The sequence below is a fragment of the Danio aesculapii genome, chromosome 19, assembly GCF_903798145.1.
Source record: "Danio aesculapii chromosome 19, fDanAes4.1, whole genome shotgun sequence".
In the NCBI taxonomy this organism is placed as follows: Eukaryota; Metazoa; Chordata; class Actinopteri; order Cypriniformes; family Danionidae; genus Danio; species Danio aesculapii.
In genome coordinates, this window is record NC_079453.1 from 27639074 (window position 1) to 27664450 (window position 25377).

A 25377-nucleotide genomic window follows, 5' to 3' on the forward strand; every position below is an offset into this window, starting at 1 on the left:
GAAGATGCCACAAGATGAGGCGCTATTCGGTGTAGCCAAATGAAGACCAGGGCCGAGGAGAGGCCAATAAAAGCTGAGCGGACTGCACCAAAATAGAATGTTTTAATTGGGAGGAAGTGGGCGAAAAACTGGAACAATGAGGAGGAAGAAAGGCATGTGATTAAAATGCCGGAGGTCGAGAGGGACTCCACCTCGACACACCTCACACCAAACGGGGACAACACGACAAGTCCTGCTTTCTCATCTCTCCGGCGAGCTGTTTTTCCTGTGCGTTCCCATGCGAGAGGTCATGTCATTGTTGTACAATGATAAAGTAGCCCTTCATCCTGTGTGGGGCATGCTGATCTTGTAGCTACAACAAACGTGTGTCAAGCAGGGGGGTGCAATACCTAACAAATGATTCATTCAGATTTGCTGAAGCATAAATGTCCTTATCATTCAGTATTCCTTAAAAAAGCCAAGGCGGTAACTGTGTATATTGAATACAGAGTAATCTATCAGTTTATTTGGCTGTCTTTCTTTACATTTCATTAGTTCATTCTCTTATTCTGTCTATTCTGTATTTATTTTGTCTATTTTTCTGTCTGTCTGTCAATTTGTTTTAAGCAATTTCTCTTATTAGTTTATTCCTTCATTCTGTCTTTATTTATTTTGTTTGGTATGGTTCATTCGTTTATTCTATCTATCTATCTATCTATCTATCTATCTATCTATCTATCTATCTATCTATCTATCTATCTATCTATCTATCTATCTATCTATCTATCTATCTATCTATCTATCTATCTATCTATCTATCTATCTATCTATCTATCTGTTGATCTGTCTTTATGTCGTTCATTTGTTTATAGTTTGTAATATTGCTAATATGTTCATAGTGTCTGTCTGTCTGTCTGTCTTTTTTGTTCAATTTAGCATTGTATCTTATTAGTTTGATCTTATCGGTCAATCTTCTACAGTTTTTTTTTAATCATTTTCAATAGTTTATTTCATGTAACATTAGATGATTGTTAATTTTATCATTTTATACACTATTGTTCTACCATTTTATCATTAAGTCTGTCATAACTTTGTCTATATTTTTGTCTGTCTCTGTCTATCAATCTATTGGAGGTTCTGCATGAGAGAATGAGGTAGTGATGCCACATGGCTGCGCAACAGTGCTGTAAACATTCTTTCTACATGTATCTCCCTCTCTCTCTCTTTCTCCTCCTCCTCATCCTCTCTCTCAGATCCGCACACTGTGTCATTCTCTCTCTCAGTTCTCTCCTCCTCCCACCTTGAGTTCACATCGCACTGACCAAACACTCACTGGATTAGGATGATGAGGGCAGAACTGCCTTCAAACACAGAGTGTGCCTGATTATAGACCTGTACTTTGCATTTCATTTGGGTTTTCTAATTAGAAATCGAGTTTGTGGATGCATAAGTAAACGCGCTTTTTTACTTACACTTCACTGTGTTGACATCGCGCGCGCACGGAATCAAATCTACACCCGCTGAGATTTATTTAACCATCTTCTCCAGTCGGGAAAACGTCAGGGAGAGAAGGACATGCTGAACAATTTAAACTAAAGACTCAATACTCATTAGCATAGTTTGGGAGAAATCCACAGACGCTTCGGGAAGGGGAAATATTTCCTTTTTGCGATTCCCGTTTCCTCCGCACATTAGATAGATAGAGGGGGCTTCAGAAATCCTGCTGGCTTCAATTGAGAGGTTCAGCTGACTAAAGTTCTCATTCTTTAAGTTGTTTGAGATGGTTTGAGCTGTGAAACTCGACGCGGAAACAAGAGTTTTGCCTCAGCAATCACGAAACACGAATCAACTGATAAGAGACAACGGCGCGGATTTACAGAGGAATTATGACACCTTATGACGGCCTAAACTGGGGTAAATACGAAACGTAGTATTATTTTCTGTTATGAGATATCTTATAAAAAACAAATTTTGTTTAAATTGGGGTAAATGTTGGTCTGTGTACACATGCGTCACGTCTTGGAAGTTAACGTGTTTTAATGTGAGGAAAGTGGAGTTTAAACTTTAAATGTGATTAAAAATGCTTCTCCAAAGCACGTGGTTTTATTCAGTTTGTCTTGATGTTTTTGACACTGTCATTAACACTGTTGAGAACGGCTCAGTGAAATACACTGAATGATTATTCCAGTTTATTATAAGCTAGTGTCATCTTTTAATTTGCGAATAAAATGCTTATATAATGTAGACCTGTTATTCATAAACCATTTTAATGGTGTCATTTAAAAGCCATGTTGAATTCCCCCAAAATATTTAAGATAATATGAAGGATTCAAATGCAAAAACCTCTTAGTGTCGTCTGAAATTTTCCCCTAAAATTAGCATTTTAATCAGGCTCCTGTTTAGGTTCAGAAATCTCTCTGTTTTAGCAAAGAATTAATCCTTTTCATAAACTTTAAAGTGAAATAACTCAACATAAACAAAGGAGGGGAGAGAAATATTCAATTTTGATGGAAATTTCAGAAGCACTTAGAAGTTTTTGCTTCTGAAATAAACACTTCATATATGTTTTTTGTAATTTAAACAACAATCTTTAAAATCTTTAAACAGTAAATATTTTGTCATCTCTTTAAAAAATAAAGTTTACAAAAATGGATTTTAACAGTGATACAGACAAATATTTTTGTTACCTAAAGATTCTTTCACATGTTATTTCTTAAAAGAGCTATTATCTTCTAAATGTAAAGAACATTTTAATGATCTAAAGACCCCTTTTCCACAAATAAAGAAACTTGGTGCAATTTAAAGTTTCACTGATAAAAGTACTTTGTAACTAAAATACAAACAAAATTTTTAAGAATATGGAAATATTCCTTAAGGTTGAAATCAAAGAGATGAATAGTAAACACTTTAGTAGTGTTCAGTTTCTTTCTCATTTAATTTTCTGTGTCTTTTTGTGAGTGATGAGCCTTATCAATTCTGTCCAAAGTGTGTCTCAAGTGTGTCTCTGTCTTGATGATTTCAGATTCTTAGTCCTTTCTATCCACTTTGAAAATGGAATTGTTTCGGATGGGGCCGCTGAGGCTCACTCTTCTCGTTCTGCTGAGTGGTGTGTCATTTGGAGTAGTTGAACTGGAGCCTGTGTCTGAAAACCAGCCTCAGTCTCCCAGTCCCCATCCATCTCAAAAGAACATCACCCTGGCAGTTATCCTGCCTCTCCACAACACTGAGTACCCTTGGGCTTGGCCCCGTGTAGGCCCTGCTCTGTATTGGGCCCTGGAAAAGGTGAACTCTGACCCCAACCTGCTGGCAGGTTACCATCTACAACTGGTTTTCAATAGCAGCGAAAACAAGGAAGGAGTGTGTTCCGATTCAGTGGCTCCACTTGTGGCTGTGGACCTGAAGTTCTCATACAACCCCTGGGCCTTCATCGGGCCAGGTTGTGACTACTCGTCGTCACCTGTGGCCCGTTTTACCACACACTGGGAGGTTCCAATGATCACCAGTGGGGCAAGAGCACTGGGTTTCAATTTGTACTCTTCCATTACCAACATCGGCCCGACACACAAGAAGCTGGGCGAGTTTGTGCTCAGGATGCACCGACATTTTGGCTGGGACAAACACGCCATGCTCATGTTTAACGATAATAAAAATGATGACCGGCCATGTTACTTTGCAGTGGAGGGGCCGTACACACAGATGCGTGAAGACAACATCACAGCAGATGACTTGGTGTTTAATGAGGATGAAGAACCCCTACGTTATGATGAACTTCTCCGTGATATCAGCCACAAAGCCCGCGGTAAGTGACATGCAGTTGAGTGGAGAAGAAATGTAAAGTATGTATGGCACGCTGGCACCTTGGGGTTAAAGCAGGGGTGTCCAAACTCGGTCCTTGAGGGACCTCTGTCCTGCAGAGTTTTGCTACAACTGCAATTAAACACACCTGAGCCAGCTTATTACACTAGTCATACTAGCAGCTTCTAGGTAGGTGTGTTTAGGCAACTAAACTCTGCTGGACACTGGCTCTCCAGGACCGATTTTGGACACTCTTGAGTTAAAGCAATAGTTCACTCAAACATTAAAATTCTGTCATCATTTATTCACTTCTTCCAAACCAGTTTGAGTATGTTTTTTTTTCTGTTAACCATAAGAGAAGGTGTTTTAAAGAAAGCTGGAAACCAGTAGCCATTGTCTTCCATGGTATATTTCATTTCTACCATTGATGTCATTCTACAAAATAACTTCTATGGTGGTCAACAGAAAATTAAACTTATAAACGTTTGGCACTTCAGGGTGAGCAAATGGTGAGTAAATACACATTTTGGGTGCACTATTTTTTAATATAACAAAATTGTCTAATGAATTTTGATCATATTACATTTAGTTTGAGGCTTGTGGTACGTCATATTTTTATTTGATGTGGCAATTTTAATTGAAAACAGTTGCACTGAAATTTGTTTATTTAAATTTGTTTATTTTAAAGTGCAAAATATAATAATAATATATTTTTAATTAATTATTGTAAGATTTTTAAAATGTTTTATACATCACCTTTAACAAAATGTCAAAAAGGAACAGTAAAATGAACATCAGAAAAATAAAAAATCTATTATAAGTCTAACATCGTACTAATCCATTATTCCCTTCACACATGCATGTTAACTCATAGTGTCCATGGTTATTTCTATGTTTAGTAGTGCTCTTGTTCTGTTTCTTTCTGCAGGGTGAAACAAACAATGGCTCATTTTATTAGTGCAAATCATTTCAAAGCACATGTGCAACCTGCTTGCATCATATTCATGGTTAGAAAAAATCTGGCTGTGTACATACAGTACAGTATTCAGGTTTTCCGTTAATTGCAAATTACATTTATATAAGTTATATATTACATGAATTACATGAATTAAAAAAACGCTATTCATTTCTACATGCAAAGAAGCACATTTTCAGTCCTCTACTTGCCTTACTTCTGATTTTAATTGACAGCCTGTTCGATAATAAACTCTTTGATCTTTGCTACTGGATATATAAGTCACAGCATGTTCAGTTTATTATGTGCTTTATGAATGGAACTGCAATTTTATGTCACATTGCCTTACATTCATGTCACCGTGCATTACTTAAGTATGGATGTTGCATTTCTGTCCTTCACTGATGTTTGAGTTTTCAGCCTCTTTGAGGTTATAAAAAAAATGGAAACAATATTGTTTTGTTGAGATTTCGAACAGTTTAGAGTAGTCCAATTCAGCAATACATTATATATGTAGTAGGCTAAATAGTTTTCTTTTTCTACAGTGTCATGAATTATTCATGAATTAAATAAGAATGTTGAATTCAGTTCCCTGTCCACACAGATATTATTTTATCTGTTCTTGTTGTCCTTTAAATGTATATGGCAACTTGAGAAAGATACAAGGGGAAAATAATTAAGCTGGTCGTCAATTCCATATGTTTACAAGCAACCAAATAATATGTGTATATATAAATAATCATTTGAAACGCGCTGTGGTGTTGGCTGTGTTTCAAAAAACCTTCCATACATGTTGTCATTATAAGCTATACTTTAATACGTTAAGGTTTGGACAGTTTGTTTTTCATATCATTTTTTGAATTTCATCGGGACTCTGATGGGACATTGATGATTTTTAGGCTTCAGAGTCATTGAATAGCTTTCTTGTTTTGTTGCTACTTTTTTCTCTGCTGAAACACTCATAGAGAGGCTACATACAAGTTGTGCCATATGTTTTTCACATTTCTTCTGATGTTTATTTAGTGTTTATCTAGTAGTTAATTAATTCTAGTGCCATTCATTTGTCAGTTTGAGCTAATATGCCTACAAGATTAGTTGACAATTTGTTTCATGTTACAGCACCTTTAACATTTGTTTCATGTTAAAGGTCCTGTAAGTTTTTGACTCTTCTAAAACATAAAAGTACCATAAAATGTTTGGAGATATTTAAGAAACTTGCCAAGTGAACATGTTTGTTTATCTGAAAAACAATGCTTAAGTCAGTTATTGCAACACAATCTCACAGCAATTTGTAACTTTTTTATTCAGTGTCTTATTTGTAGGCATTTGTGAATTCGTACGATCTTATTCATACAATTTAGTATGATTGGCCCGACCCCCAATGATGGTTGGGTGAAGTAGCGGGGTGGGTACCATGTCTCCTTTTTACGACTGAACTCTAGTTTGTACGAATAAGCCACTAAACTGATAAAAATAATTACAAAAAAAAAAAAATTTACGTTTCCTAATGAGATCAGGCTGATTGGTCTCTCCAGAATTCCTGTCTTTGTTTCAATAGCAGCCTATATATGATCAATATCACGTAGCAGTGCGAGATGGCTGTATATCGGCACTGGTGAGAGGCGTGCAAAGGCATGAGGCCGCAGCAGGCCAAGTGCCTTAGTGTCCCACCAGTGATGATAAACAGTACAGCCATATCGCTGCTACAAGTGTGATATTGCGTTTATACAGCAGTTTGATGGGATAATCACAAGTATGATTTTGTGTATATACAACAGTTTGATGTGATAATCATGTATATAAAAAGAAAATCCAGCACAGAGAGCCTAATAATCCTTTTGTATGAGGAACTACTTGCTTCCGCCATTCTTTCACATCTGTAGCTGACATCAGGATAGCAGAAGCCGTTACTAATTCACCAACATCACTTTAGAGCTAGTATTTGAATGATTTGCTAGCATAAAATCTAAAGTGATGACAAAACAGGTGATTTTGCTGACATTTTAAGATTATAAGGCTGAACGGCATGAATTGCCATCAGTCTAGAGACATTCCCCAGTATTTCTCTGTTGCAACCAGGATATTAATATATAATTAACCAAGAGAAAGCCAAATCATTTAAAAAAATATTTAAAATAGACACTGACCTTATAAATAAACTGCATAGATGCAATCTAAACAACTGCAATCTCGGCTAAAAAAGCCTCAAAAGTATATTATGTTGTCCAACAGCTGCAATATTTGTCAAACTGATACTTTAGGGAGTTTATTGATCTGCTGTCACTCTATGCGGACAGAGTAATCCAGAAGGGTGAGGAGGCTGTACAGGTTCTGATATTGCAGAATATTGCATGGCTTTGAGCCAATCTTTTTTTTTTAAATGAGCAAATAATATCAAAAATGAACAGCTTAAGTATTGTCAATCTGTCAACCTGCGTTTGTCAACTTCATTTTTTATTTTTTTCCAGAGTTATGCCTCTCAAAAATATGCTTAAAAATACAAAATGCATTCACTGCATATGTAACTGTTTGAATAAGATTACAATTACAAATGACACCATTCTATCAGAATGTTCTTGAATGACAACAGAACAACAACAATCTACTTGAGCTCTAATGCAAATATTGAGAGAAATTTGACTTACAGATTTACAACTAGAGCCTGCAGACTTTTATTAAGTGCAGATTTATTACTGCGAGCTGCCATAGGACCTGCACAGGTGAGTAAAAACAGGAAGCAGAAGCTCCCTGAGCTCATCTGTGCCTGAGGCTCAGAAATGAGCTCACTGAAGCACAGCTCTGGAAACAATTAACTCAGACGAGATGCAAGAGAGACGCTCTACCTCGTCCCCGTGCCCTTATTCCCAGGGCCTGACAAAAACAGTTGAGCATTTCATAAAAGCTTGGACGGGTAATCAAATTCTGAGAATATGAAAATTGGAGAGTGACATGAAGGGAGAGACAGAGATATACAGACGTGAAAAGAGGGGAAAGAGTGAAAAAGGAATATTTTCAGGAAATTGATGCACTTCTGTTGGCTCCACACACCAGGTGAAAGAGACATGAGAGGCAAGTTCGACTCTTCTTCAGGGATTGAATGCAAAAAAGCAGACAGACAGGTGAAAATTGATAGATGTACAGAATTAAAGAGCTGAGAGAATGGATTTGTGCTTCACTGTCTGTGGCCCGTATAAGGCAAGAGTATACTGTTATACAATAAGAGTATACTCTTATTGTGCTGTTTTCAGTAGTGATGGGAGGAAAATGATGTACTTGTACATCAATATTCTGTCTCAAATGACTCGATCGATTGGCAAGAATGTTTAATTCAGTGCTAGGAATTATTTTCAAAAGTGCATGCAGGGCAAAACTTTATGGATAAAGGATGTGTGCAAAACTCTGAAGACTTCACTTAGAATGCTTCTGTAGCATCTGTTGCACTTATGCGTTTATATCAGGCATAAGGTTCATTTAGACAGCATAAACTTTAGCCTTCAGATACTGTGAGTGCTACAGCAAAGGAGAAAAAAGCATGAATAGAGATGCAATTTACAACATCCTAAAGAAAACCATGAGCCGGTGTTGGGTGTCATGAACTTTGTATTAAGCAACACAGGTTAACTGGAAATGCGGGCTTTAGTGTACATTTTTTAAAACTATAAAAATGTACTTTAATATAGGTTTACTTGCAGTTTCTGGGTAAAATGAGCACTACGGAGCAGTATGACAAATTTTGCCTCACAAATGAGTGTATGTCTCACAATTCCAATCTTTTCCGCTGAGTTGTGAGTTCATATCTGAAATTGCAGTGTTTTATATCTTGTAATTCTACCTTTTATCTCTGGATTGGGAGTTTATGTCTGAAAAGGTATCTGGAGTGAGAAATGCCTGGTTGCATTTTTATTGCGTTTTTTTGGGGGGTGAAACTTGACTCGATTATGTTCTGACCTGGTGTGCTTGGTTGCATTCTATATTAATAATATGTGTTTGGTGTGTTCGGTCTTTTACAGCTGCATTGCATTGCATTGAGCCACATTAAGTGTTATGAGGTTTTTCAACAGGAGAAAAACCATAATGACTTCCAAATATTTCAAATATAATCTGTTCTAGTAAATGCTTTGCTGTTTATGAAATCCAAATGCATTTACATATGTAAAATTAAATAAGAATATCTCTCACCGGTAAATTGGAGGCTATACTTGAATGGTCTTTGAGCACAATTAACTGCACAGCTACTAAACTATTTGATCATTGTGATGCTGTGTTCACACCAGATGAATAAATTGCACTATTTGCACAGAAATAGATGCGTGAACATTTTCAGTTTTCTCGCTTCATTCGCACATCAAATTCACTTCACAATAGATGCGGATTTGTGTCATGTGCACTGTAAACCCTAATGCTGTAAGTAATTAATTGAACTGAGTTCTATTAAATTAAATCATTACAATTAGTTTATATTAATTAACCTTGATAAGTAATTTGAACTTTCTTTTTTTGAGTTTTTTCTGCACGGTGACTCTTTTGTCAAAACTGAGCTTTGTTGCTAAATGGCTAACATGGATTTTATTGAGAGAATAACTGTGTTTATGTGCTTTAGGAAGGCTAAAACAGTGTATATTCATTTGGCTCTGTGTCCACTATATACTTTCATATGTGTAGCCAGCTCTGTGTGTTCATAAACTCACGCAGCTTCATTTGCACAAATCATGCTGCAGAATGTTTATTTGGGTCTTTGCATTGACTTACCATGTAATTCACCCGCATCTGGTGTGAACGCAGTATAAGAAATAATGCCCAAAATCAAAAGACTATTTAAATCCACATAAAACAATATAAGCACAAATACAACAGATATGCCATGTTCATCGGCTGGAATTAGCAGCAGATACCTGTCACTCAAACGGCCATGCTCTTTATTATGTCAAAATTTGTGGTGTAATATAATGTAAATAAGAAGTCATCAGATGACTTCCCCTAACAGTTATCATGATGGGTAATATTTTAGCTATGTACACTAATACCATTTTTTGTACCAGGCTATAAACACCTTTTTTTCTGCTGTGAAGTTGGACATTTATCATAAGAGACTATGAGATGAACTGCGTACTGGAGCCAGCTTCCGGTGGTCAGTCAATGAACTGCAGTTTCAGTCACTTTTGAATTAGCAGACTGTTGCCACTTGGTGTCCGTTCTTCTTACGTGGATTACTCAATTAGCTGGATTTGATTATTAATGATTTGACACGATCCAGGATCTTAGGAAAATAGTAAATAGTTTAAGAAATTGCACATTTTAACAGCTATTATGATGGTGATTTGATGATTCACAAAAGGTGTAGACACCTTTACCGATATCAAAATGCTTTTTTAAAGCAAAATGAATTTAAGAAGCCAATTAATTCCTTACGCCGATTAAGGAACTATAGTAAAGAAAGTCCAATCTAAAAGTAAAATTAAATAAATTGCTAAATACTCTTGACACATGAAAGTGTAAAGCCTGCAGCCCACAGTAAAAGTAGAAAGTTATTGTGTATCATATTTGACAAAACGTTTACTACGAATTTCATGTAGTTTTGCTCACATGGATAACTGAATATTAATCAGATGATGTCATTGCGCTGCTGTGCCTTAAGCTAATCGTTGCACTGCTGATCATGATTTCGAGGATCGGTAGATCTGTCCTTCACAACACACGCAGCGATATCAAATCAGTTCATCCAGACATTTTAATCTGAGTTGTGAACTTATTTGAAGAACCAAATTAGCCAGAGATCAGTTATCAAGATTAAAAGATCCAAATCATGCCAAATCATCTTAGATCATTTAAGTGATGTATGAAGAATGGACCCCTGTGATTAAGTTGAGTGTTTTGCTGGTTCATAAATTTTAACTAAATATTAATACTGCATGTAAATCAAAAGATGATACAATATATAAAAACAGTAATTTAATTTTAAGTTATCTTCATTCTATATATATTTTTTTAAATTCTTTATTTAACAGGATAAAAAGATAGCCAAAGAACTGCCCCAGAATTAGATGTGTAGCTAAATTTCATCTGCAGTCCATGGGAAGAAAAATACAAATCATAAAACAAAAATATCAACACATTTATAATAAAATAAATAATATTAAAATGTAAATTATTAAACCCCTCATGGTCACACTCCTGGTGCGTTTTTACAGAGCATTTCAGATGCAGCTTGAACTGTGCTAAGGTCAGACTAACTAATGTTAATTGGTAGAATATTCCAAATATTAACAACTCTCAGAAAATGCAGAGTGGCCAACTCAATCACCTCTTGATGAAGCTCTAGTTGTCATATGTTGTCAGTACAAAGAGAAACAAATTTCTTCAATGTAGAAGGCACAAGATTATAATAATTTTGTTCATTTAAACAATAGTAAAACATAGCTAAATTAATTGAAAAATAAAGAAAATATACTTATTAATAATCAAACAAAGATGATATTCACTGGGTTTACTCTATGCAAAAAAGTAAAATATAAATATAAACATATTTTATAAATATCTTATATGAAACATACTCCAACCACAGAAAGCAATATGTCCGCTAGATTTAATGCATTGTAATCTGAGATGCAACAATTGTGATTGTGCATGCTATTTAGAATGGCTGGTATGTGAATTTACTAAGCACTGAATCTGAATTTCTCCAGACGGCATGTCTGAGATGCCATTAGACGCAGCAAAGGCTTTTCCTATCTTGCCGCATGCAATCGAGAAATAGCTGCAGCGCGTCTGAATATTGACTCCCTATCTTTGTGAGTAATTGCTGTCTCTCTGGAGTGATAGCAGAGCAGTCAAAGCAGTGTGTGAGTGTGAACGGCCTTCTGCTGGGCCACTATGTGCTCTGACGGGGTCTAAATCTGCTGCGGCTGCTGTTGTGTGAAGGCGAATAAATGGGTTCAGGCATTTGAGGACAGGCTTTTAGATGTCAACCAGAACATGGCATACTTTTAATAAGGGCTCTGCATTCCTTGATCTCAGAGTCACACAAACACAAATGCATCTAAAGAAGCATTCAATTAAAAGTCACACATACACAATCAAACACACACACATATGACAGACTTGTGTGTATTTTCCTTGCTAAGCCAGGGAATTGATTGTATTAAATACCAACATTTAAACAGTTTTTATATAAAAATTTTAATCCTAAACTTGCATTTTCAAATTTAAACATGATTGAAATGTCTGCTATAAATAAGCAAAACAGTCCATGTATTGCCACATAAACAAAATCCCTTGTGGCTTTTGTTCTTGTTGGCTGTGGTTTATGATTTTATTTCGGTTTGTATGACTCCCGTTACTTTTATTGACCTTGTCACCCTGCCATTTCTCTTTGCGAGCAGGCAATCAATCAGTTTGCAGACTTAGCTGGTACAGAAAGAGCAGAGGTACATTTGAGAAAGAGACTTGCAACTTTGTCCTGATCATGTCAATATGGACCAAAATATCTGAAGAATATTTTCAGTACCTTGTTGAATCTATGCCATGAAGGATTAAGGCAGTTCTGAAGGCAAAAGGGGGTCCAACCCGGTACTAGTGAGATGTACCTTACAAAGTGGCCGGTGAGTGTATTGTGAATGTCACCAGCCTGAGTTTCTTATTTATTATAGCAAGCATTACAATGCCTATTATGCATGCTAAAGTCACTGCGCAATTTTCATGACACTATGTTGCCAAAATTATCAATATTTCAATACATATGGATATAATAATATGGATATATTAATATCGAAATATTTTGAAAAATACAATGTTATTTTTCTCCAAAACCCTTGACAGAGTTCAAACGCACTGCAGCTTACACTAATTATCAGTCACATTCTCATTCAGACCACTTGAAGCATTTTGTTATGATGTAACTGCACACCATAGTGTACCCTGTCCCACCACAGCTCTATTAGAGTGGCTTATTCCAATGTTGATGCTGTGAACTCTGCATTTCAGATTTAAATAGCTTAAAGAATCAAGCTTAGAACAATGTGAACCCCTCAAAACTTGTGCCACAATTGCTAATTACATGATCTTGCACACCAACAGGCTAAATGTATGTCCAATAATGTCAAAATACTTATGTCTAGTGAACATGGTTGCATAAGAAATGTCTTAAAAACAGCAACCTGTTGTTTTCAGTAACACTAATCAATAATTGACAATTGGCTTATTTCTTTATTAAAAGCACAGTATGTAATGTTTGCAGCTAGAAGGTGCATATTCACAACAAACAAAGGTGTAGTTTGGTGACGTGCTGACTGAGTAGGGAGTAATGGGAGTTGTCTTCATTAGATGGATTCACGTCATGGGAGGGCTTCTGTCTGCCCGGTGACTGTAGCTCCATTGCTAAATGGATTTTATTGAGAGAATAACTGTGTTTATGCACTTTATTAGGGCTGAAAAACAGCATCAATTCGTTTGGAGCCGTGTCCGAGACCACTAGATCCTTTCAGAGGTGCATCCAGATCTGTGAGTTCATAAACTCCTTCAGAAACTTAACCTGGATGATGGATGCTTTCAGTGGTGATTCCGACTGAGCCAAGCCCAGTTTGATCAACTGTTGTCCGGTGTCGGCAGGAGGATTTCCCCCCGGGACACTGAAGCTACGTCATAAGCACAGCCATACAAGAGAAAGCTCCTGTTTGGTTAACGCTGCGCGAATATCCGCTGAAGTTCAGATTTTCCAACTCGAGCGATTCGTGTAAAATGCGCGTTACACACGTCAGTTGCGCAAAACGCTCAACTTGCACCGCCTCATTCGCACGAATCGCATCATTCGCGCCGCCTCATTAGTCCATATTACACCGTAGGATGTCTATTCGTGTCTTTGCATTGACTTAACATGTAAATCACTCGAGCTTGACACTTTTTCCACGGCTGGTGTGAACGCAGCATTAGGGGTTCCTATAGAAATCATGTTCCTGGATGAGCTACAGTATTCAAAACTTAATATCAAGGTAGTATGAAGTAGAGTAAGGCTAAAAGTCATCAAATTGGCATTCAAGGCAATTGCTGATGATAGGCCAGAAGATGTGGCATGGAAGCAGCAGAGCTTTTGTTATGCCACAGTTGACTGTTTATGGTTCTTGATCACATGGGGAAGAATCAGCGCTGTTTTATCATTCTAAAAACATGAAATAATTTAAAGGTTCTGTTATAATGCTGCTCTGTCCAGTCTAATAAAACGCACATATCACACAATGCATCTTTGGTGTTTCCCTGTTTTCCATTAAACCAAACTGGTTCGAGGATTCATGATGTCAGTAACTTTTTCAAAATATTTGGGATAGTTTAAGTACATAACTTAACAAAATATATAACCCAATTGTAGTGGTTTTTGGTTATTTTAATGAACAATCTTACATATTGTGCCTCATAATCAGTGCACACTTGTCTTGTATAATTTTTTTAATTTATGTATGTTAGGCAAGTAGATTCTTCTCTAATATTGAACTTGGAATCAAGAAATGTATAAAAAAGGTTAAATGCATTAATTATAATATTGCATGGTTCAAAATAGAGCTGCACAATATTGGAAAAAACTGACATTGTGATATTTAATTTTTCTGCGATTATATATTGCAATAGGAATATAGTTTCACAAAATTACTCTCTTTGGAAAGAATTACTTATTTTATATTAATCAGAAGGACTTGCAGGGGAGTGCATCTGCATAAACAAAATTAAACAAAATAAAATAATTTAAGCACAGATGAAAACAGCAGAACAAAGATAAAATGAATTAAACAGTACTTTATGGTTTTCGGTGGAGGCAAAACAGTATTGAAGTACAGAAATTCAACATGTTAAATGTAAAATATAACACTGCATATAGACTTTATTGTATTCAGTAATTAAACACAATTAATCTTAGTTAAAGTGGCAAACCTTATCATTTCTTGTGCCCAAATAGTTTAAATTCACTTGAAATCTTACAGTCACGGGTCTTTAAAAAACACATCCAAATAAAAGTCTTTCACATTATTATATTAGAGGTATTATATTTGTATGTTCTAAACTGTGTTTTCTGGTTGATTATAATCCCAACTTGACATTGCAGATCCTGCGATGTGACTATTGCATAATTCTCACATTGCGAAGCCGATGCTGAAACGATAAATTGTGCTGCCCCAATTCAAAACATCAACAGGTATTTTATTTTGGCAGGGCAAGTCTAACCAACTGGCCTGACCAAACTACGAGTAAAAATTCTTAACACGTAACCATGTTTGAGGTTTTAAATGAAGAAGTTAAGACACGTATAAATATTGTCAATTGATTTAAACTTATGGTATCAAAATTTGTATCAAGTATCGATATTTTTGTACGGTATCATATCAAGGTTAGAATTACCAATATTAAGACTTATCGATTGTATATTTTAGAGAGCGAGAGAGAGATGAAGCCTGCAATCTTTGCACAATTGTCTATTTTATGTCTTTCTGAGGTATCAAAGTAGTAATACATCAGTTATACTGGAGATTTGGGTTGGTGTTGGCGGTTTATCAGAGCTTCATTGTGAGCGTCAGTGCTCTGGCTGAGGAGGCGGCATAGAGCTAATTCAAACAGCATGGTTGTGTCCAAAAGCTGGATTACATCCTGAATGTGTGCCTTTTGCGTCAGTGTTTACCCCCAGAGCACTGTTTACTAAATCAAAGCAGCGATCTGTGTGTAAAGAGAGAAATATGCCAGCATATAGTATCCTGAGGGAATATGTGCTCTTATCACCTATTATAGTAGAGATAGATCAATTCCTTTTCCTATTGTAATTACATACTAATACTGGTTGCAAATGTTTGTTTTGTCTCGCATTGTTACAGATGATATCGGGAGTGTGAAATAAATGTTCCCATGTGGCAACCTGGCTAATTTAGTGAAACCCACTAAGGTGCACAGCTGAAAGAAGATGAAAGCAGTTGTCGTGGTGACAGTGACAGCGGTTGTTAGTGTGTTGCTAAATGGTTGCTAAGAATTTCTGAGTTTTGTTGATGTTGTGGTCATGCATGTTGTTTTTGAAATTTGCGGGGGGGTTTTTTGTCATTATTATTGTTGTAGTTGTTTTTGTTATTGTTGGTAATCATGTGGAAATCTACAAATCTAAAATTAAAATGTAAATATTGCAATTACTATAATCAATAATATTGCTGCTGTACTAATAATGTTTGAGATTTCTTGTGTTTTATTCTCCAGTGAAATGAAAATAATTTATTAATAATTGAACGTTTATTTTAAGAAATCAATAAAATAATAATGTTATTTTATATATTAAAATATTATATATATATAGATATATATATATAGACAGACAGATAGACAGATAGACAGATAGATAGATAGATCGATAGATAGATAGATAGATAGATAGATAGATAGATAGATAGATAGATAGATAGATAGATAGATAGATAGATAGATAGATAGATAGATAGATAGATAGATAGATAGATAGATAGATAGAAAGAATGTATATATATATTACTGTTTTCACTAAATCCAAGAATCCAGATACTTTTCCGTGCATGACTGTGTCTGGAGTTCTTATATAGGAATGACCTCAGAGATGGGCTGCGCTCCACACTCTGCTTCAACTGGACTAACACTTTCACAATCTCCTTCATCCACCATGATTGAACGCTGCTGAACAGAAACCAGGTTGTTTCCATCGCGACAGGGAGCATCTGTCCGAACGCACACAGGCGAGTGGGTGCGACGAGACCCGTCACCTGTCGACTGAGGCGCGCGTTTTCATTTAACAGAGAACAGAGCTGTCGAAAAAAGAAAAACGAAGACCACACATACCCACAGATAGATGCCACCCATCCACTCACAACAGAAGTACTTCCACATGCTGCAATGCCCGCAAAAAAAACACGAATTGTTTACTATTGCAGTGATATCTCGACACTTAATAAAACCACTGCTTTTATGACTCAATAAAATTTAACAGCTTTTACAAGAAGGTGCTAGATTTAAAGCTGCAGGATACTTTTTTCGGTTAGAATAACTGTAAATTAATATTTGAGCAAGTACATAATCAAATAACTACAGTTGAAGTCAAAATTATGAGCCATCCTGTGAATTTTTTTTTTCTTTTTCAAATATTTCCCAAATGATGTTTACCAGAGCAAGGAATTTTCACAGTATTTCCTATATTTTTTCTTCTGGAGAAAGTCTTAATTGTTTTATTTAAGCTAGAATAGAAACAGTTTGAAAAAATAAACATTTTAAGGTCAATATTATTAGCCCCCTTAAGCAATATTTTTTTTTTCGATTGACTACAGGACAAACCACTGTTATACAATGACTTGCCTAGTTAACCTAATTAAAATTGTGAAGTTAACCTTTAAATGACACTTTAAGCTGAATATTAGCACTTTGAAAAATATCTAGTAAAATATTATTTACTGTCATCATGGCAAAGATCAAAGAAATCAGTTATTATGTTCAGAAACCTGTTTAAAAAAATCTTGTCCCCATTAAACAGAAATTGGGGGAAAAATATTAAATAATTAAAATTTAACAGGTGTGCTAATAATTCTGAATTCAAATGTCTTTACTATGTCTTTACTCTGAATGTCGAATGTCTTTACTCTGCTTGATTCATAATAGCTTGTAATGTTTTATCATTTGTGTCTTACTGGTAGATTTTCGCTTGAAACATGAGCAGGTTGTTTATGTTTGTATCATTACGTTACATCTGTATCCACACAGAAAGAGTTCTGGCTGTATCACATACAACGAGCTGTAGGTAGCATATAAATTATAGCATTTTATCGCAGCAGCAGGAATAAATGACAGATTGTGAAATGCAATAGAATTCAAAGCAATTACGTTGGCTTTTTGTGTTAAAAGAAAAAATCCTTAAGCACTTTAAAAAATTCTAGGTTCCACACAATTCCTTCATGTTGTCCCAACACAAATTGAGTACGTTAACATAATTGTTTTTTTTTTAATTAAGGTGTATTAAACATAAAACAATGAAGTTGTCCCCCCCCAAAAAACTTGTTGATTAGGCTCATTTTAAATAAGTCATTTGAATAAGCATTTTTTTGGAATGCTGTTATGACAGACTACACATATTAAAATCTCAATGTAATGCTAATACCACTAAATTTACAGTACATAATGCTGATGTTAAGGCTAACAATTTCAGAACCAAGTATAACACAAATAATTTGCATGCATTTGTACGTACAGCATGTAGCCTGATTTATTGTAATACTTTTTCCCCTCAGTTGACAGAACCAAGTTGTTCATATGTTACTGATCACATTCTCCAATTAATTTTTTTATTTGGGTCAAACTGTCAAGTAGGGCTGGGTGAAAAAAAACGGTATCAGTATTATATGTCAATGTTGGGTTACAGTATGTTAAAAAGGTCGGTATGAAGCGATATGGGTGTACGTTTGTAATTTTGGTCCAAGTCCTATTGGACTTGTGTGCAAATAGGCAGCGTGGTGTCGTGACGTGCGCACATTTTTCAGGCGCACCTAGTTGAAAAACATCTGAACTTTCCAGAATGCCACGTTTGCACTGCAATTCATGTAAATAGAACTACACATTTCAGTAATAATGGTAGACTAATTACCTCAGACAAACACGGCGCACCCAAACACTGCAGCACTTTTTCATTTTCTCTATGAACTTGTATCAGAGCTGCGGCAATGGTTTGTCCGTTTGTTATCCTCTGAGTTAATGGTTGATTGCTTTTTTTTGGCATAGGGGTAATGTAGGCATCCAATATTCCAACAATTTGTAATGTTGCAGTATGTATTTGAATAATGATGCTTGGTTTCTTTACTTGAAAGCTCAGATTTGATTTTCATAATTTGTTGTTGACAGAGTTTGAGGTTTACTGTATCATTGGCGGGTGATCTTAACAAATTGCTGTTACAACTTAAAGCCTTTTGGATTTTCACTTTAGATACTCTGTTTTCAAAAGGTTTAAACGAGGAGTTTGACATTTATCCTTTTCTTTAATAATTCTTTAATGGTTAATTAGGTTTTGGGTAAAGTTTTTTTGGCTATATTTTGTTATATATTTTGTTGTATCCTGGTACATTCTGTTTTCTATAATTTTGTGATGTAATATTATGGTTTATTTCTGTATTGTCTCTTGAAATATCATAGTTGTATAATTTATTAGTGTGTGTGTGTGTGTGTATGTGTGTGTGTGTGTGTGTATGTGTATGTGTATATGTATGTGTGTGTATATGTATATGTATATATATATATATATATATATATATATATATATATATATATATATATATATATATATATATATATATATATATATATATATTTGTTTTTCTTGTTATGCGATAGGATATCATGTGATCCGGTAGTGTACTAAAAGGAGCACCTCCTTGAACACTGTCTGATGAAGAGCCGTGTGGCTCGCAACGTTACACGCTTTGTGTCAGCCTTTTTAATTTAATACATTTTGCATTTTTGGAGCTTTGGTGTTCCTGCCTTTGTTGAATATATAATTTGCACCTTTTGCGTTTTTTGGCTAAGCGCCCAGTTAAGAGGGATGAGCGTGCTTTTGTACAGTTTTACACTTTACCATTGCACACACTTTATAGCATTTTATTTATCAGGTTTAGGAGTCTCTTTATCACTTACGTTTATATTTTATTATAAAGAGATGAGATATTTTTGTTCAATACATTTTTGTTTTTGACTATTAAAACTAATTGCCTTAGTAATGTTTTTAAATTTAAAATAAAGTGGTTAAACAAAAAATCCTTATAGTTCTAATTGGATTGTTAAAAAATATTCAATAATTATCGATTCCGAATGATATGAAACATGATATTGTAATAATTTTTTTTTTTTTTGCTGTATCGCCCAGCTCTATTGTCAAGACATGCAATCTCGTACTCCAAAGTTCAGTTCCCAGACCAGTGCAGAGGTTGACAGGCCACACATACACAGCAAAACATTAGATTCCTTCACAACGAGGAGCTGCGCCAACTTTCAAAGCACATAATGAATATACATCTACAAATAACTGCAATTACATGTTTCAAACAGAGATGGCGACAAAGAGACAAACCATACAGACTGCAGCTTTAATGTGACACTGAGCTGTCATAACTCTGTTTTTTCTCCAACGTAAAAGAGAAACATCCCAGACAAAAGCAGCTGCAGCTTGATAAGTGTGAACTGACGTTTGCAGATCTCAGATTCTGGACTGTAATGGCGTTTCGTTGAGGCCTGTGCCAGCTGGAGCTCCAAGCTCATGTCAGTCATTGAGATGCAGCTGCTAATGATGGCTTGGGTTGGGTTTGGTTGGTGACATTCAGCAGCAGGATGAGCCAAGCTTCTCACATTAAGGTGATGATGTCGTTCTTCAGACACATGTTTTTGCGTCATCATTGCCATTTTGTGTGTGATAATTCAAGCCTTGTATTGATCGTTCAGACAAAAATAGTCATATCTCTTGATTTTTCTTTTTATTTATTTATTTATATATAAATATTAATATTTTTTGTGTGTGTGCGCTGGTTTCTTGGTGGGTTTTGGCCTGTTTTAGAAAAATATACAATGCTATAAGTGACAGCAAGTCCCATATCTAAATGAGATTTAAACTAACAATGTTTGTCAGTTTATTCCATGGTCTGTTCTTCATTCTTATTATTGGCTAGGATAAAAAGGTGTCCTAAGCATTCAATGACGATTACAAATCTAGTGAAAAAGTGATGATTATGATCATAGGGCAATGTTAACTCTGCCAGTTTTGGGAAATTAACAACCACATTTATTTACAAACTTGAGTCCTGATATGTCTCATTCACAAAGCAGCTAACAGTAGCAATCTAAAGTCCCTGTGAAATCAAAATAAAGTTTTTAATGTTAGTATCAGTCTGTCAGTCATAAGGATAAACTAGTGTGCACCAAAATAATGACAAAATTTGCATTAAGAGGAAATTAACATCCAAAGCTTGCAGTTTGTCACTCACACCTAAATGGATAGTTTTTTTAACGTCACTTCATACATCAGTTTCTCATCAAATCTTCTAAACAATCAAATGCTCTCTATTATAGCTGCTGTATGAAAGGTTTTGACTGTTCTAAAGCATAAAAAATACCTTAATATGTTTGCAGATATTTAAGAAACATGCTAAGTGAACGTTCTTGTTTATCTGAAAAACAATGCTAAAGGCAGCTATTCTGTTATGAAAATGTCTGTTACGTGTTACAACGTCTGTCTTTGTTTTGGTCATTTAACCCACCAGTTTAATGCACCCAGGGTTGCCTTGGTCTGATTCATTCAGTCAGACTAAAATACGACCTCTGGTGGACAGTAGCATGAGGTGGTTATTAAGTATCAAATAATATAAATATTACAAACGTAAACATTAAGGTGAGCAGGTTACACTGTAAAGCCTCCTAACAGCATGCTAGGTGGTGAGATTTGCAATAAGCAATTGTGCTGTTTGCACCAGACTAAACACAACAGAAATTTAAATACAGCCATTCAGAAGCACAGAATAGTGCACTGACTGCACTCCAACAAAATGATAAGGTTTATAATCTAATTAATACATATTAAATCTCTTTAACATTATTAAATGTACATGCTGAATCTCTGATATGTGTTGGTTTGCATTATTTCACAGGTTTAAAGTTCAATTTTAAGCAGTTTATTTTATTTTTAAGATCTGAGGTGAACTATCTGCTGCTGCTTTCAGTAGTATGGCTATAATTGTCATGTAAAATGGCATTCAAACTTGCATTATTTGCATTAACACTGAATTAAGCACATGAGGTGTACCTGAGATGATCATTGTCAGTTTGTCCTGTTGTTCTGCTGCAAGAAATAGAATCTGTTTCTAAAATATAAATTTCAGGTGTTGGTTACAACAAAAACTCCTTTTAATATGGAAAATATTAATTGTATCGTGTGCCATTTTATTGTATTTAGAATACAATTTAAATCAGCCTTTAGGTTCGATTTGTCAGACTTGCTCCTGTTGGTGTCATCAATCTGGCAACCTGCACTTGCGTGTGCTTTGAACCAGGCGTGCAATACCTAGTTCAACCACTGGGTGTCAAGCTAACACACTGCACCTTTAACTGATATGTTCCACCCCTTCAAGCTGCTAATTTCGATTATCGCTTGAGCTCAACCACTGTCACTGTCTTAATTTTTCAGTTCAAATTGCATCAAATATTGAACAAAACTGCAAAATTTAAAACACTTCACGTGATATTTAAATACTACCTGTAAAAACATGCAATAGCCCACTGAACTATTTAAAAAAATTATGACCTTTTTTCAGCTCCCATTTTTGACCTTTTTTTCTCTTTCTGCCAAAAACTACTAATACAGTTTTTAGCAATTGAAATTTGCATCCTTATTTCCATCTCATGTTGTACTTTTAGTATGAAAGTCGGTTCATATTTCACCAAAGTCCACTCGCTTTCAAAGTTCTGGCCTCATCACTGATGTATCCTGTAATCTCTGTCATTTATAACGTCTGATAAGGTTGTTTGTTACTCACGTTTAGGGAGTCATTGGGCAAACGCCTGTGGTTTCAGTCATTTCCGATAAAAGAGCCCATCTGTTACCTCCGTGGGCCCAGAATGAACGAATGGTAATTGTGCTCGGTTGTTGAGACAAGTAGAGTTTGTCACCCCCCGTTTCAGAGGACTGTTTGTAAACAAAAGGTGACTGGCACAAAAAAGCAGCCATTGGGGTTTCTGGTCTTTGCCAAAACCCTCAAAGACCCATGAGAGGCTCAGAGAAAGGAGAAGAGGTGCCTTCTGTGCCAACAGACAGTCTGGAGTTCCAGTCAGATCTGATTGGAGGTGTAATTCATCAGAGCCACTCGCCCTTCTGCCACCTGAGCTCAGTCCTGGGTCAATGGCAAATTGCCTGCATGCCTGGTATGTTCTGATTACAGAGAAGCTTTCCGTAACAACAGATTTTCTTCATTATAGATGCCATTATAAGGTCAGTGGGTACATGTTTGCAAATTCTTGGCTCTTTAAAGATTAGAGAAGGACTAATGGAAAATTCTGGCTGATTTGATAAGCTAATAAGCATTGTCATGACTAATAAATTTATATTATGTTATATTATATTATATTATATTATATTATATTATATTATATTATATTATATTATATTATATTATATTATATTATATTATAGTGAAAAATAAAATGATAAAATGACATTCATCAATATTTATCACCAAAGTTCATTTAAACTTCACATTACATTGTTAAAAATATATAAATAAACAAATAATTAATAAAATAATATTCTTTTTGAGATTTGATCAACAATAAAAATTAACTTTTTTGTGTTTATTAAAGATTAGGGTGGGCTAGTATTAACTTTATACCAATAATAGTTTTCATATTATGGTTGATAAATAATAATCATATGTCTTTTGTGAAATTTAAATTAAAAGCAAAATTCAGCAGTCTGAAAGTTAATTTAAGCAACACAGTGTAAGAATATAAATTATGAAAATGTAATCATTAATTTTGAGGATCGCCAAAATGAATGACCAATGTTGTTTTATTCGTAGGGTTTATTAAATATTAGGGATGGACTAGACTTAAAGTATGCTGATAATTATTTCCATGTTGTGCTCCATAATGTTATAATATAAATATTAGGTAAATAATATTATTTGCTCTGATTAAGTAAAAACATAAATAGATAAAAAATATATTTTATGTTATTTAAAAAGCAAGCAACATAATTAACAGTATATGGAAACAAGTAGATTTGCAAAACATAACATTTAACAATTATTCAATTATTAGTGCTTAGGCATGGATTAGTATTTAACATATACTTTTTGTTCATATTATAGTCGCTAAGTGATGATTTGTTTTATATTTCATCTAATGATTGCACTAAAATTTTTAGTGTTCTGTAAGTGAGCATTAGATGATGAGAAATGAAAATTAAACACTCACCGGCCACTTTATTAGGTACACCTGTCCAACTGCTTGTTAACACAAATTTCTTTTCAGCTAATCACATGGCAGCAACTCAATGGGTTTAGGCATGTAGACATGGCCAAGACGATCCGCTGCAGTTCAAACCGAGCATCAAAATGGGGAAGAAAGTTGATTTAAGTGACTTTGAATGTGGCATGGTTGCTGGTGCAAGATGGGCTGGTCTTAGTATTTCAGAAACTGCTGATCTACTGGGATTTTCACCCACAACCATCTCTAGGGTTTAAAGAGAATGGTCTGAAAAAGAGAAAATATCCAGTGAGCGGCAGGTGTGTGGGCGCAAATGCCTTGGTAATGCCAGAGGTTAGAGGAGAATGGCCAGACTGGTTCGAGCTGATAGAAAGGCAAAAGTAACTCAAATAAACACTTGTTATAACTGAGGTGTGCAGAAGAGCATCTCTGAATGCACAACATGTCCAACCTGGTGCAGCAGAAGACCACACCAGGTGTCACTCCTGTCAGCTAAGAACAGGAAACTGAGGCTACAATTCACATAGGCTCACCAAAATTGGACAATAGAAGATTGGAAAACGTTGCCTGGTCTGATGAGTCCTGATTTCTGCTGAGACATTTGGATGGTAGGATCAGAATTTGGCGTCAGCAACATGAAAGCATGGATCCATCCTGCTTTGTGTCAATGGTTCAGGCTGGTGGTGGTGGTGTAATTGTGTGGGGGATATTTTCTTGGCACACTTTGGACCCATTAGTACCAATTGGACATAATCAGCCTACCTGAGTATTGCTGATCATGTCCATCCCTTCATTTTCTGATGGCTACTTCCAGCAGGATAATGCGCCATGTCATAAAGCACGAATCATCTCAGACTGATTTCTTGAGCATGACCATGAATTTACTGTACTCAAATGGCCTTCACATTCACCAGAACATCAATCCAATAGAGCACCTTTGGGATGTGGTGATCAACAACTGCATGATGCTATCATGTCAATATGGACCAAAATCTCTGAAGAACATTTCCAGTACCTTGTTAAATCTATGCCACGAAGGATTAGGACAGCAACAGGGGATCCAACCCAGTACTAGTAAGGTGTACCTAATAAAGTGGCCGGTGAGTGTAAATGTAAAATACTGGAAATGAGCATGCACATATTCCAATACTGTGCAATAGCTATAAAACAAACAAACAAAAACAAACAAAAAAAACACATTGCAGCAACTAATCCCCTATAAAAATAAGCTGTTTAAATTTCAAATAATACTTGGGGATACTTAGGGAAAGTCTGAATTGCAACCCATTTTATGTATGAAGTCTCTCTGTCTGTGCGACATGAATGTGCTTAGTTTTCTTTTCGCAAAGATTTTTTCAAGGACGTGCCGATGATGAATGTAGCATGCTAGTCAAACATTGCTCAGCCGCCCACCTAGCAGGTTTAATTAACTCAAAGTTTCTGTTTTCTCTGAAAGCTTGAGGCTTTTCCGGTAAATGTTGCAGTGCATCATTAATTCTGACGGTCTGACGCTGGACAGCTATTCATCACGGGGAGAAATGAACGGCATTCCCAGTGCATTAGAGCATCAACCACCTTGAAGACAGAGACAGCAGAGGACAGGATGAATATGCTCCCTTACAGTAGTACTGACATTGCTTGGCTACACGCTAACAGACGGT

General features: G+C 35.6%; 1 protein-coding gene across 1 annotated transcript in view; it reads left to right on the top strand.

Annotated features, from left to right (window-relative positions):
* The first annotated feature begins 1285 nt into the window (after positions 1 to 1285).
* npr1a (natriuretic peptide receptor 1a) overlaps positions 1286 to 25377 on the top strand; it is a 189531-nt gene continuing 165439 nt past the window's right edge. Inside the window, exons 1-2 of the mRNA XM_056479373.1 lie at positions 1286 to 1893; positions 3002 to 3778. Coding sequence (XP_056335348.1) covers positions 3031 to 3778 — 748 coding nt within the window. The 5' untranslated portion in view covers positions 1286 to 1893; positions 3002 to 3030. The remainder of the gene's footprint in view (positions 1894 to 3001; positions 3779 to 25377) is intronic.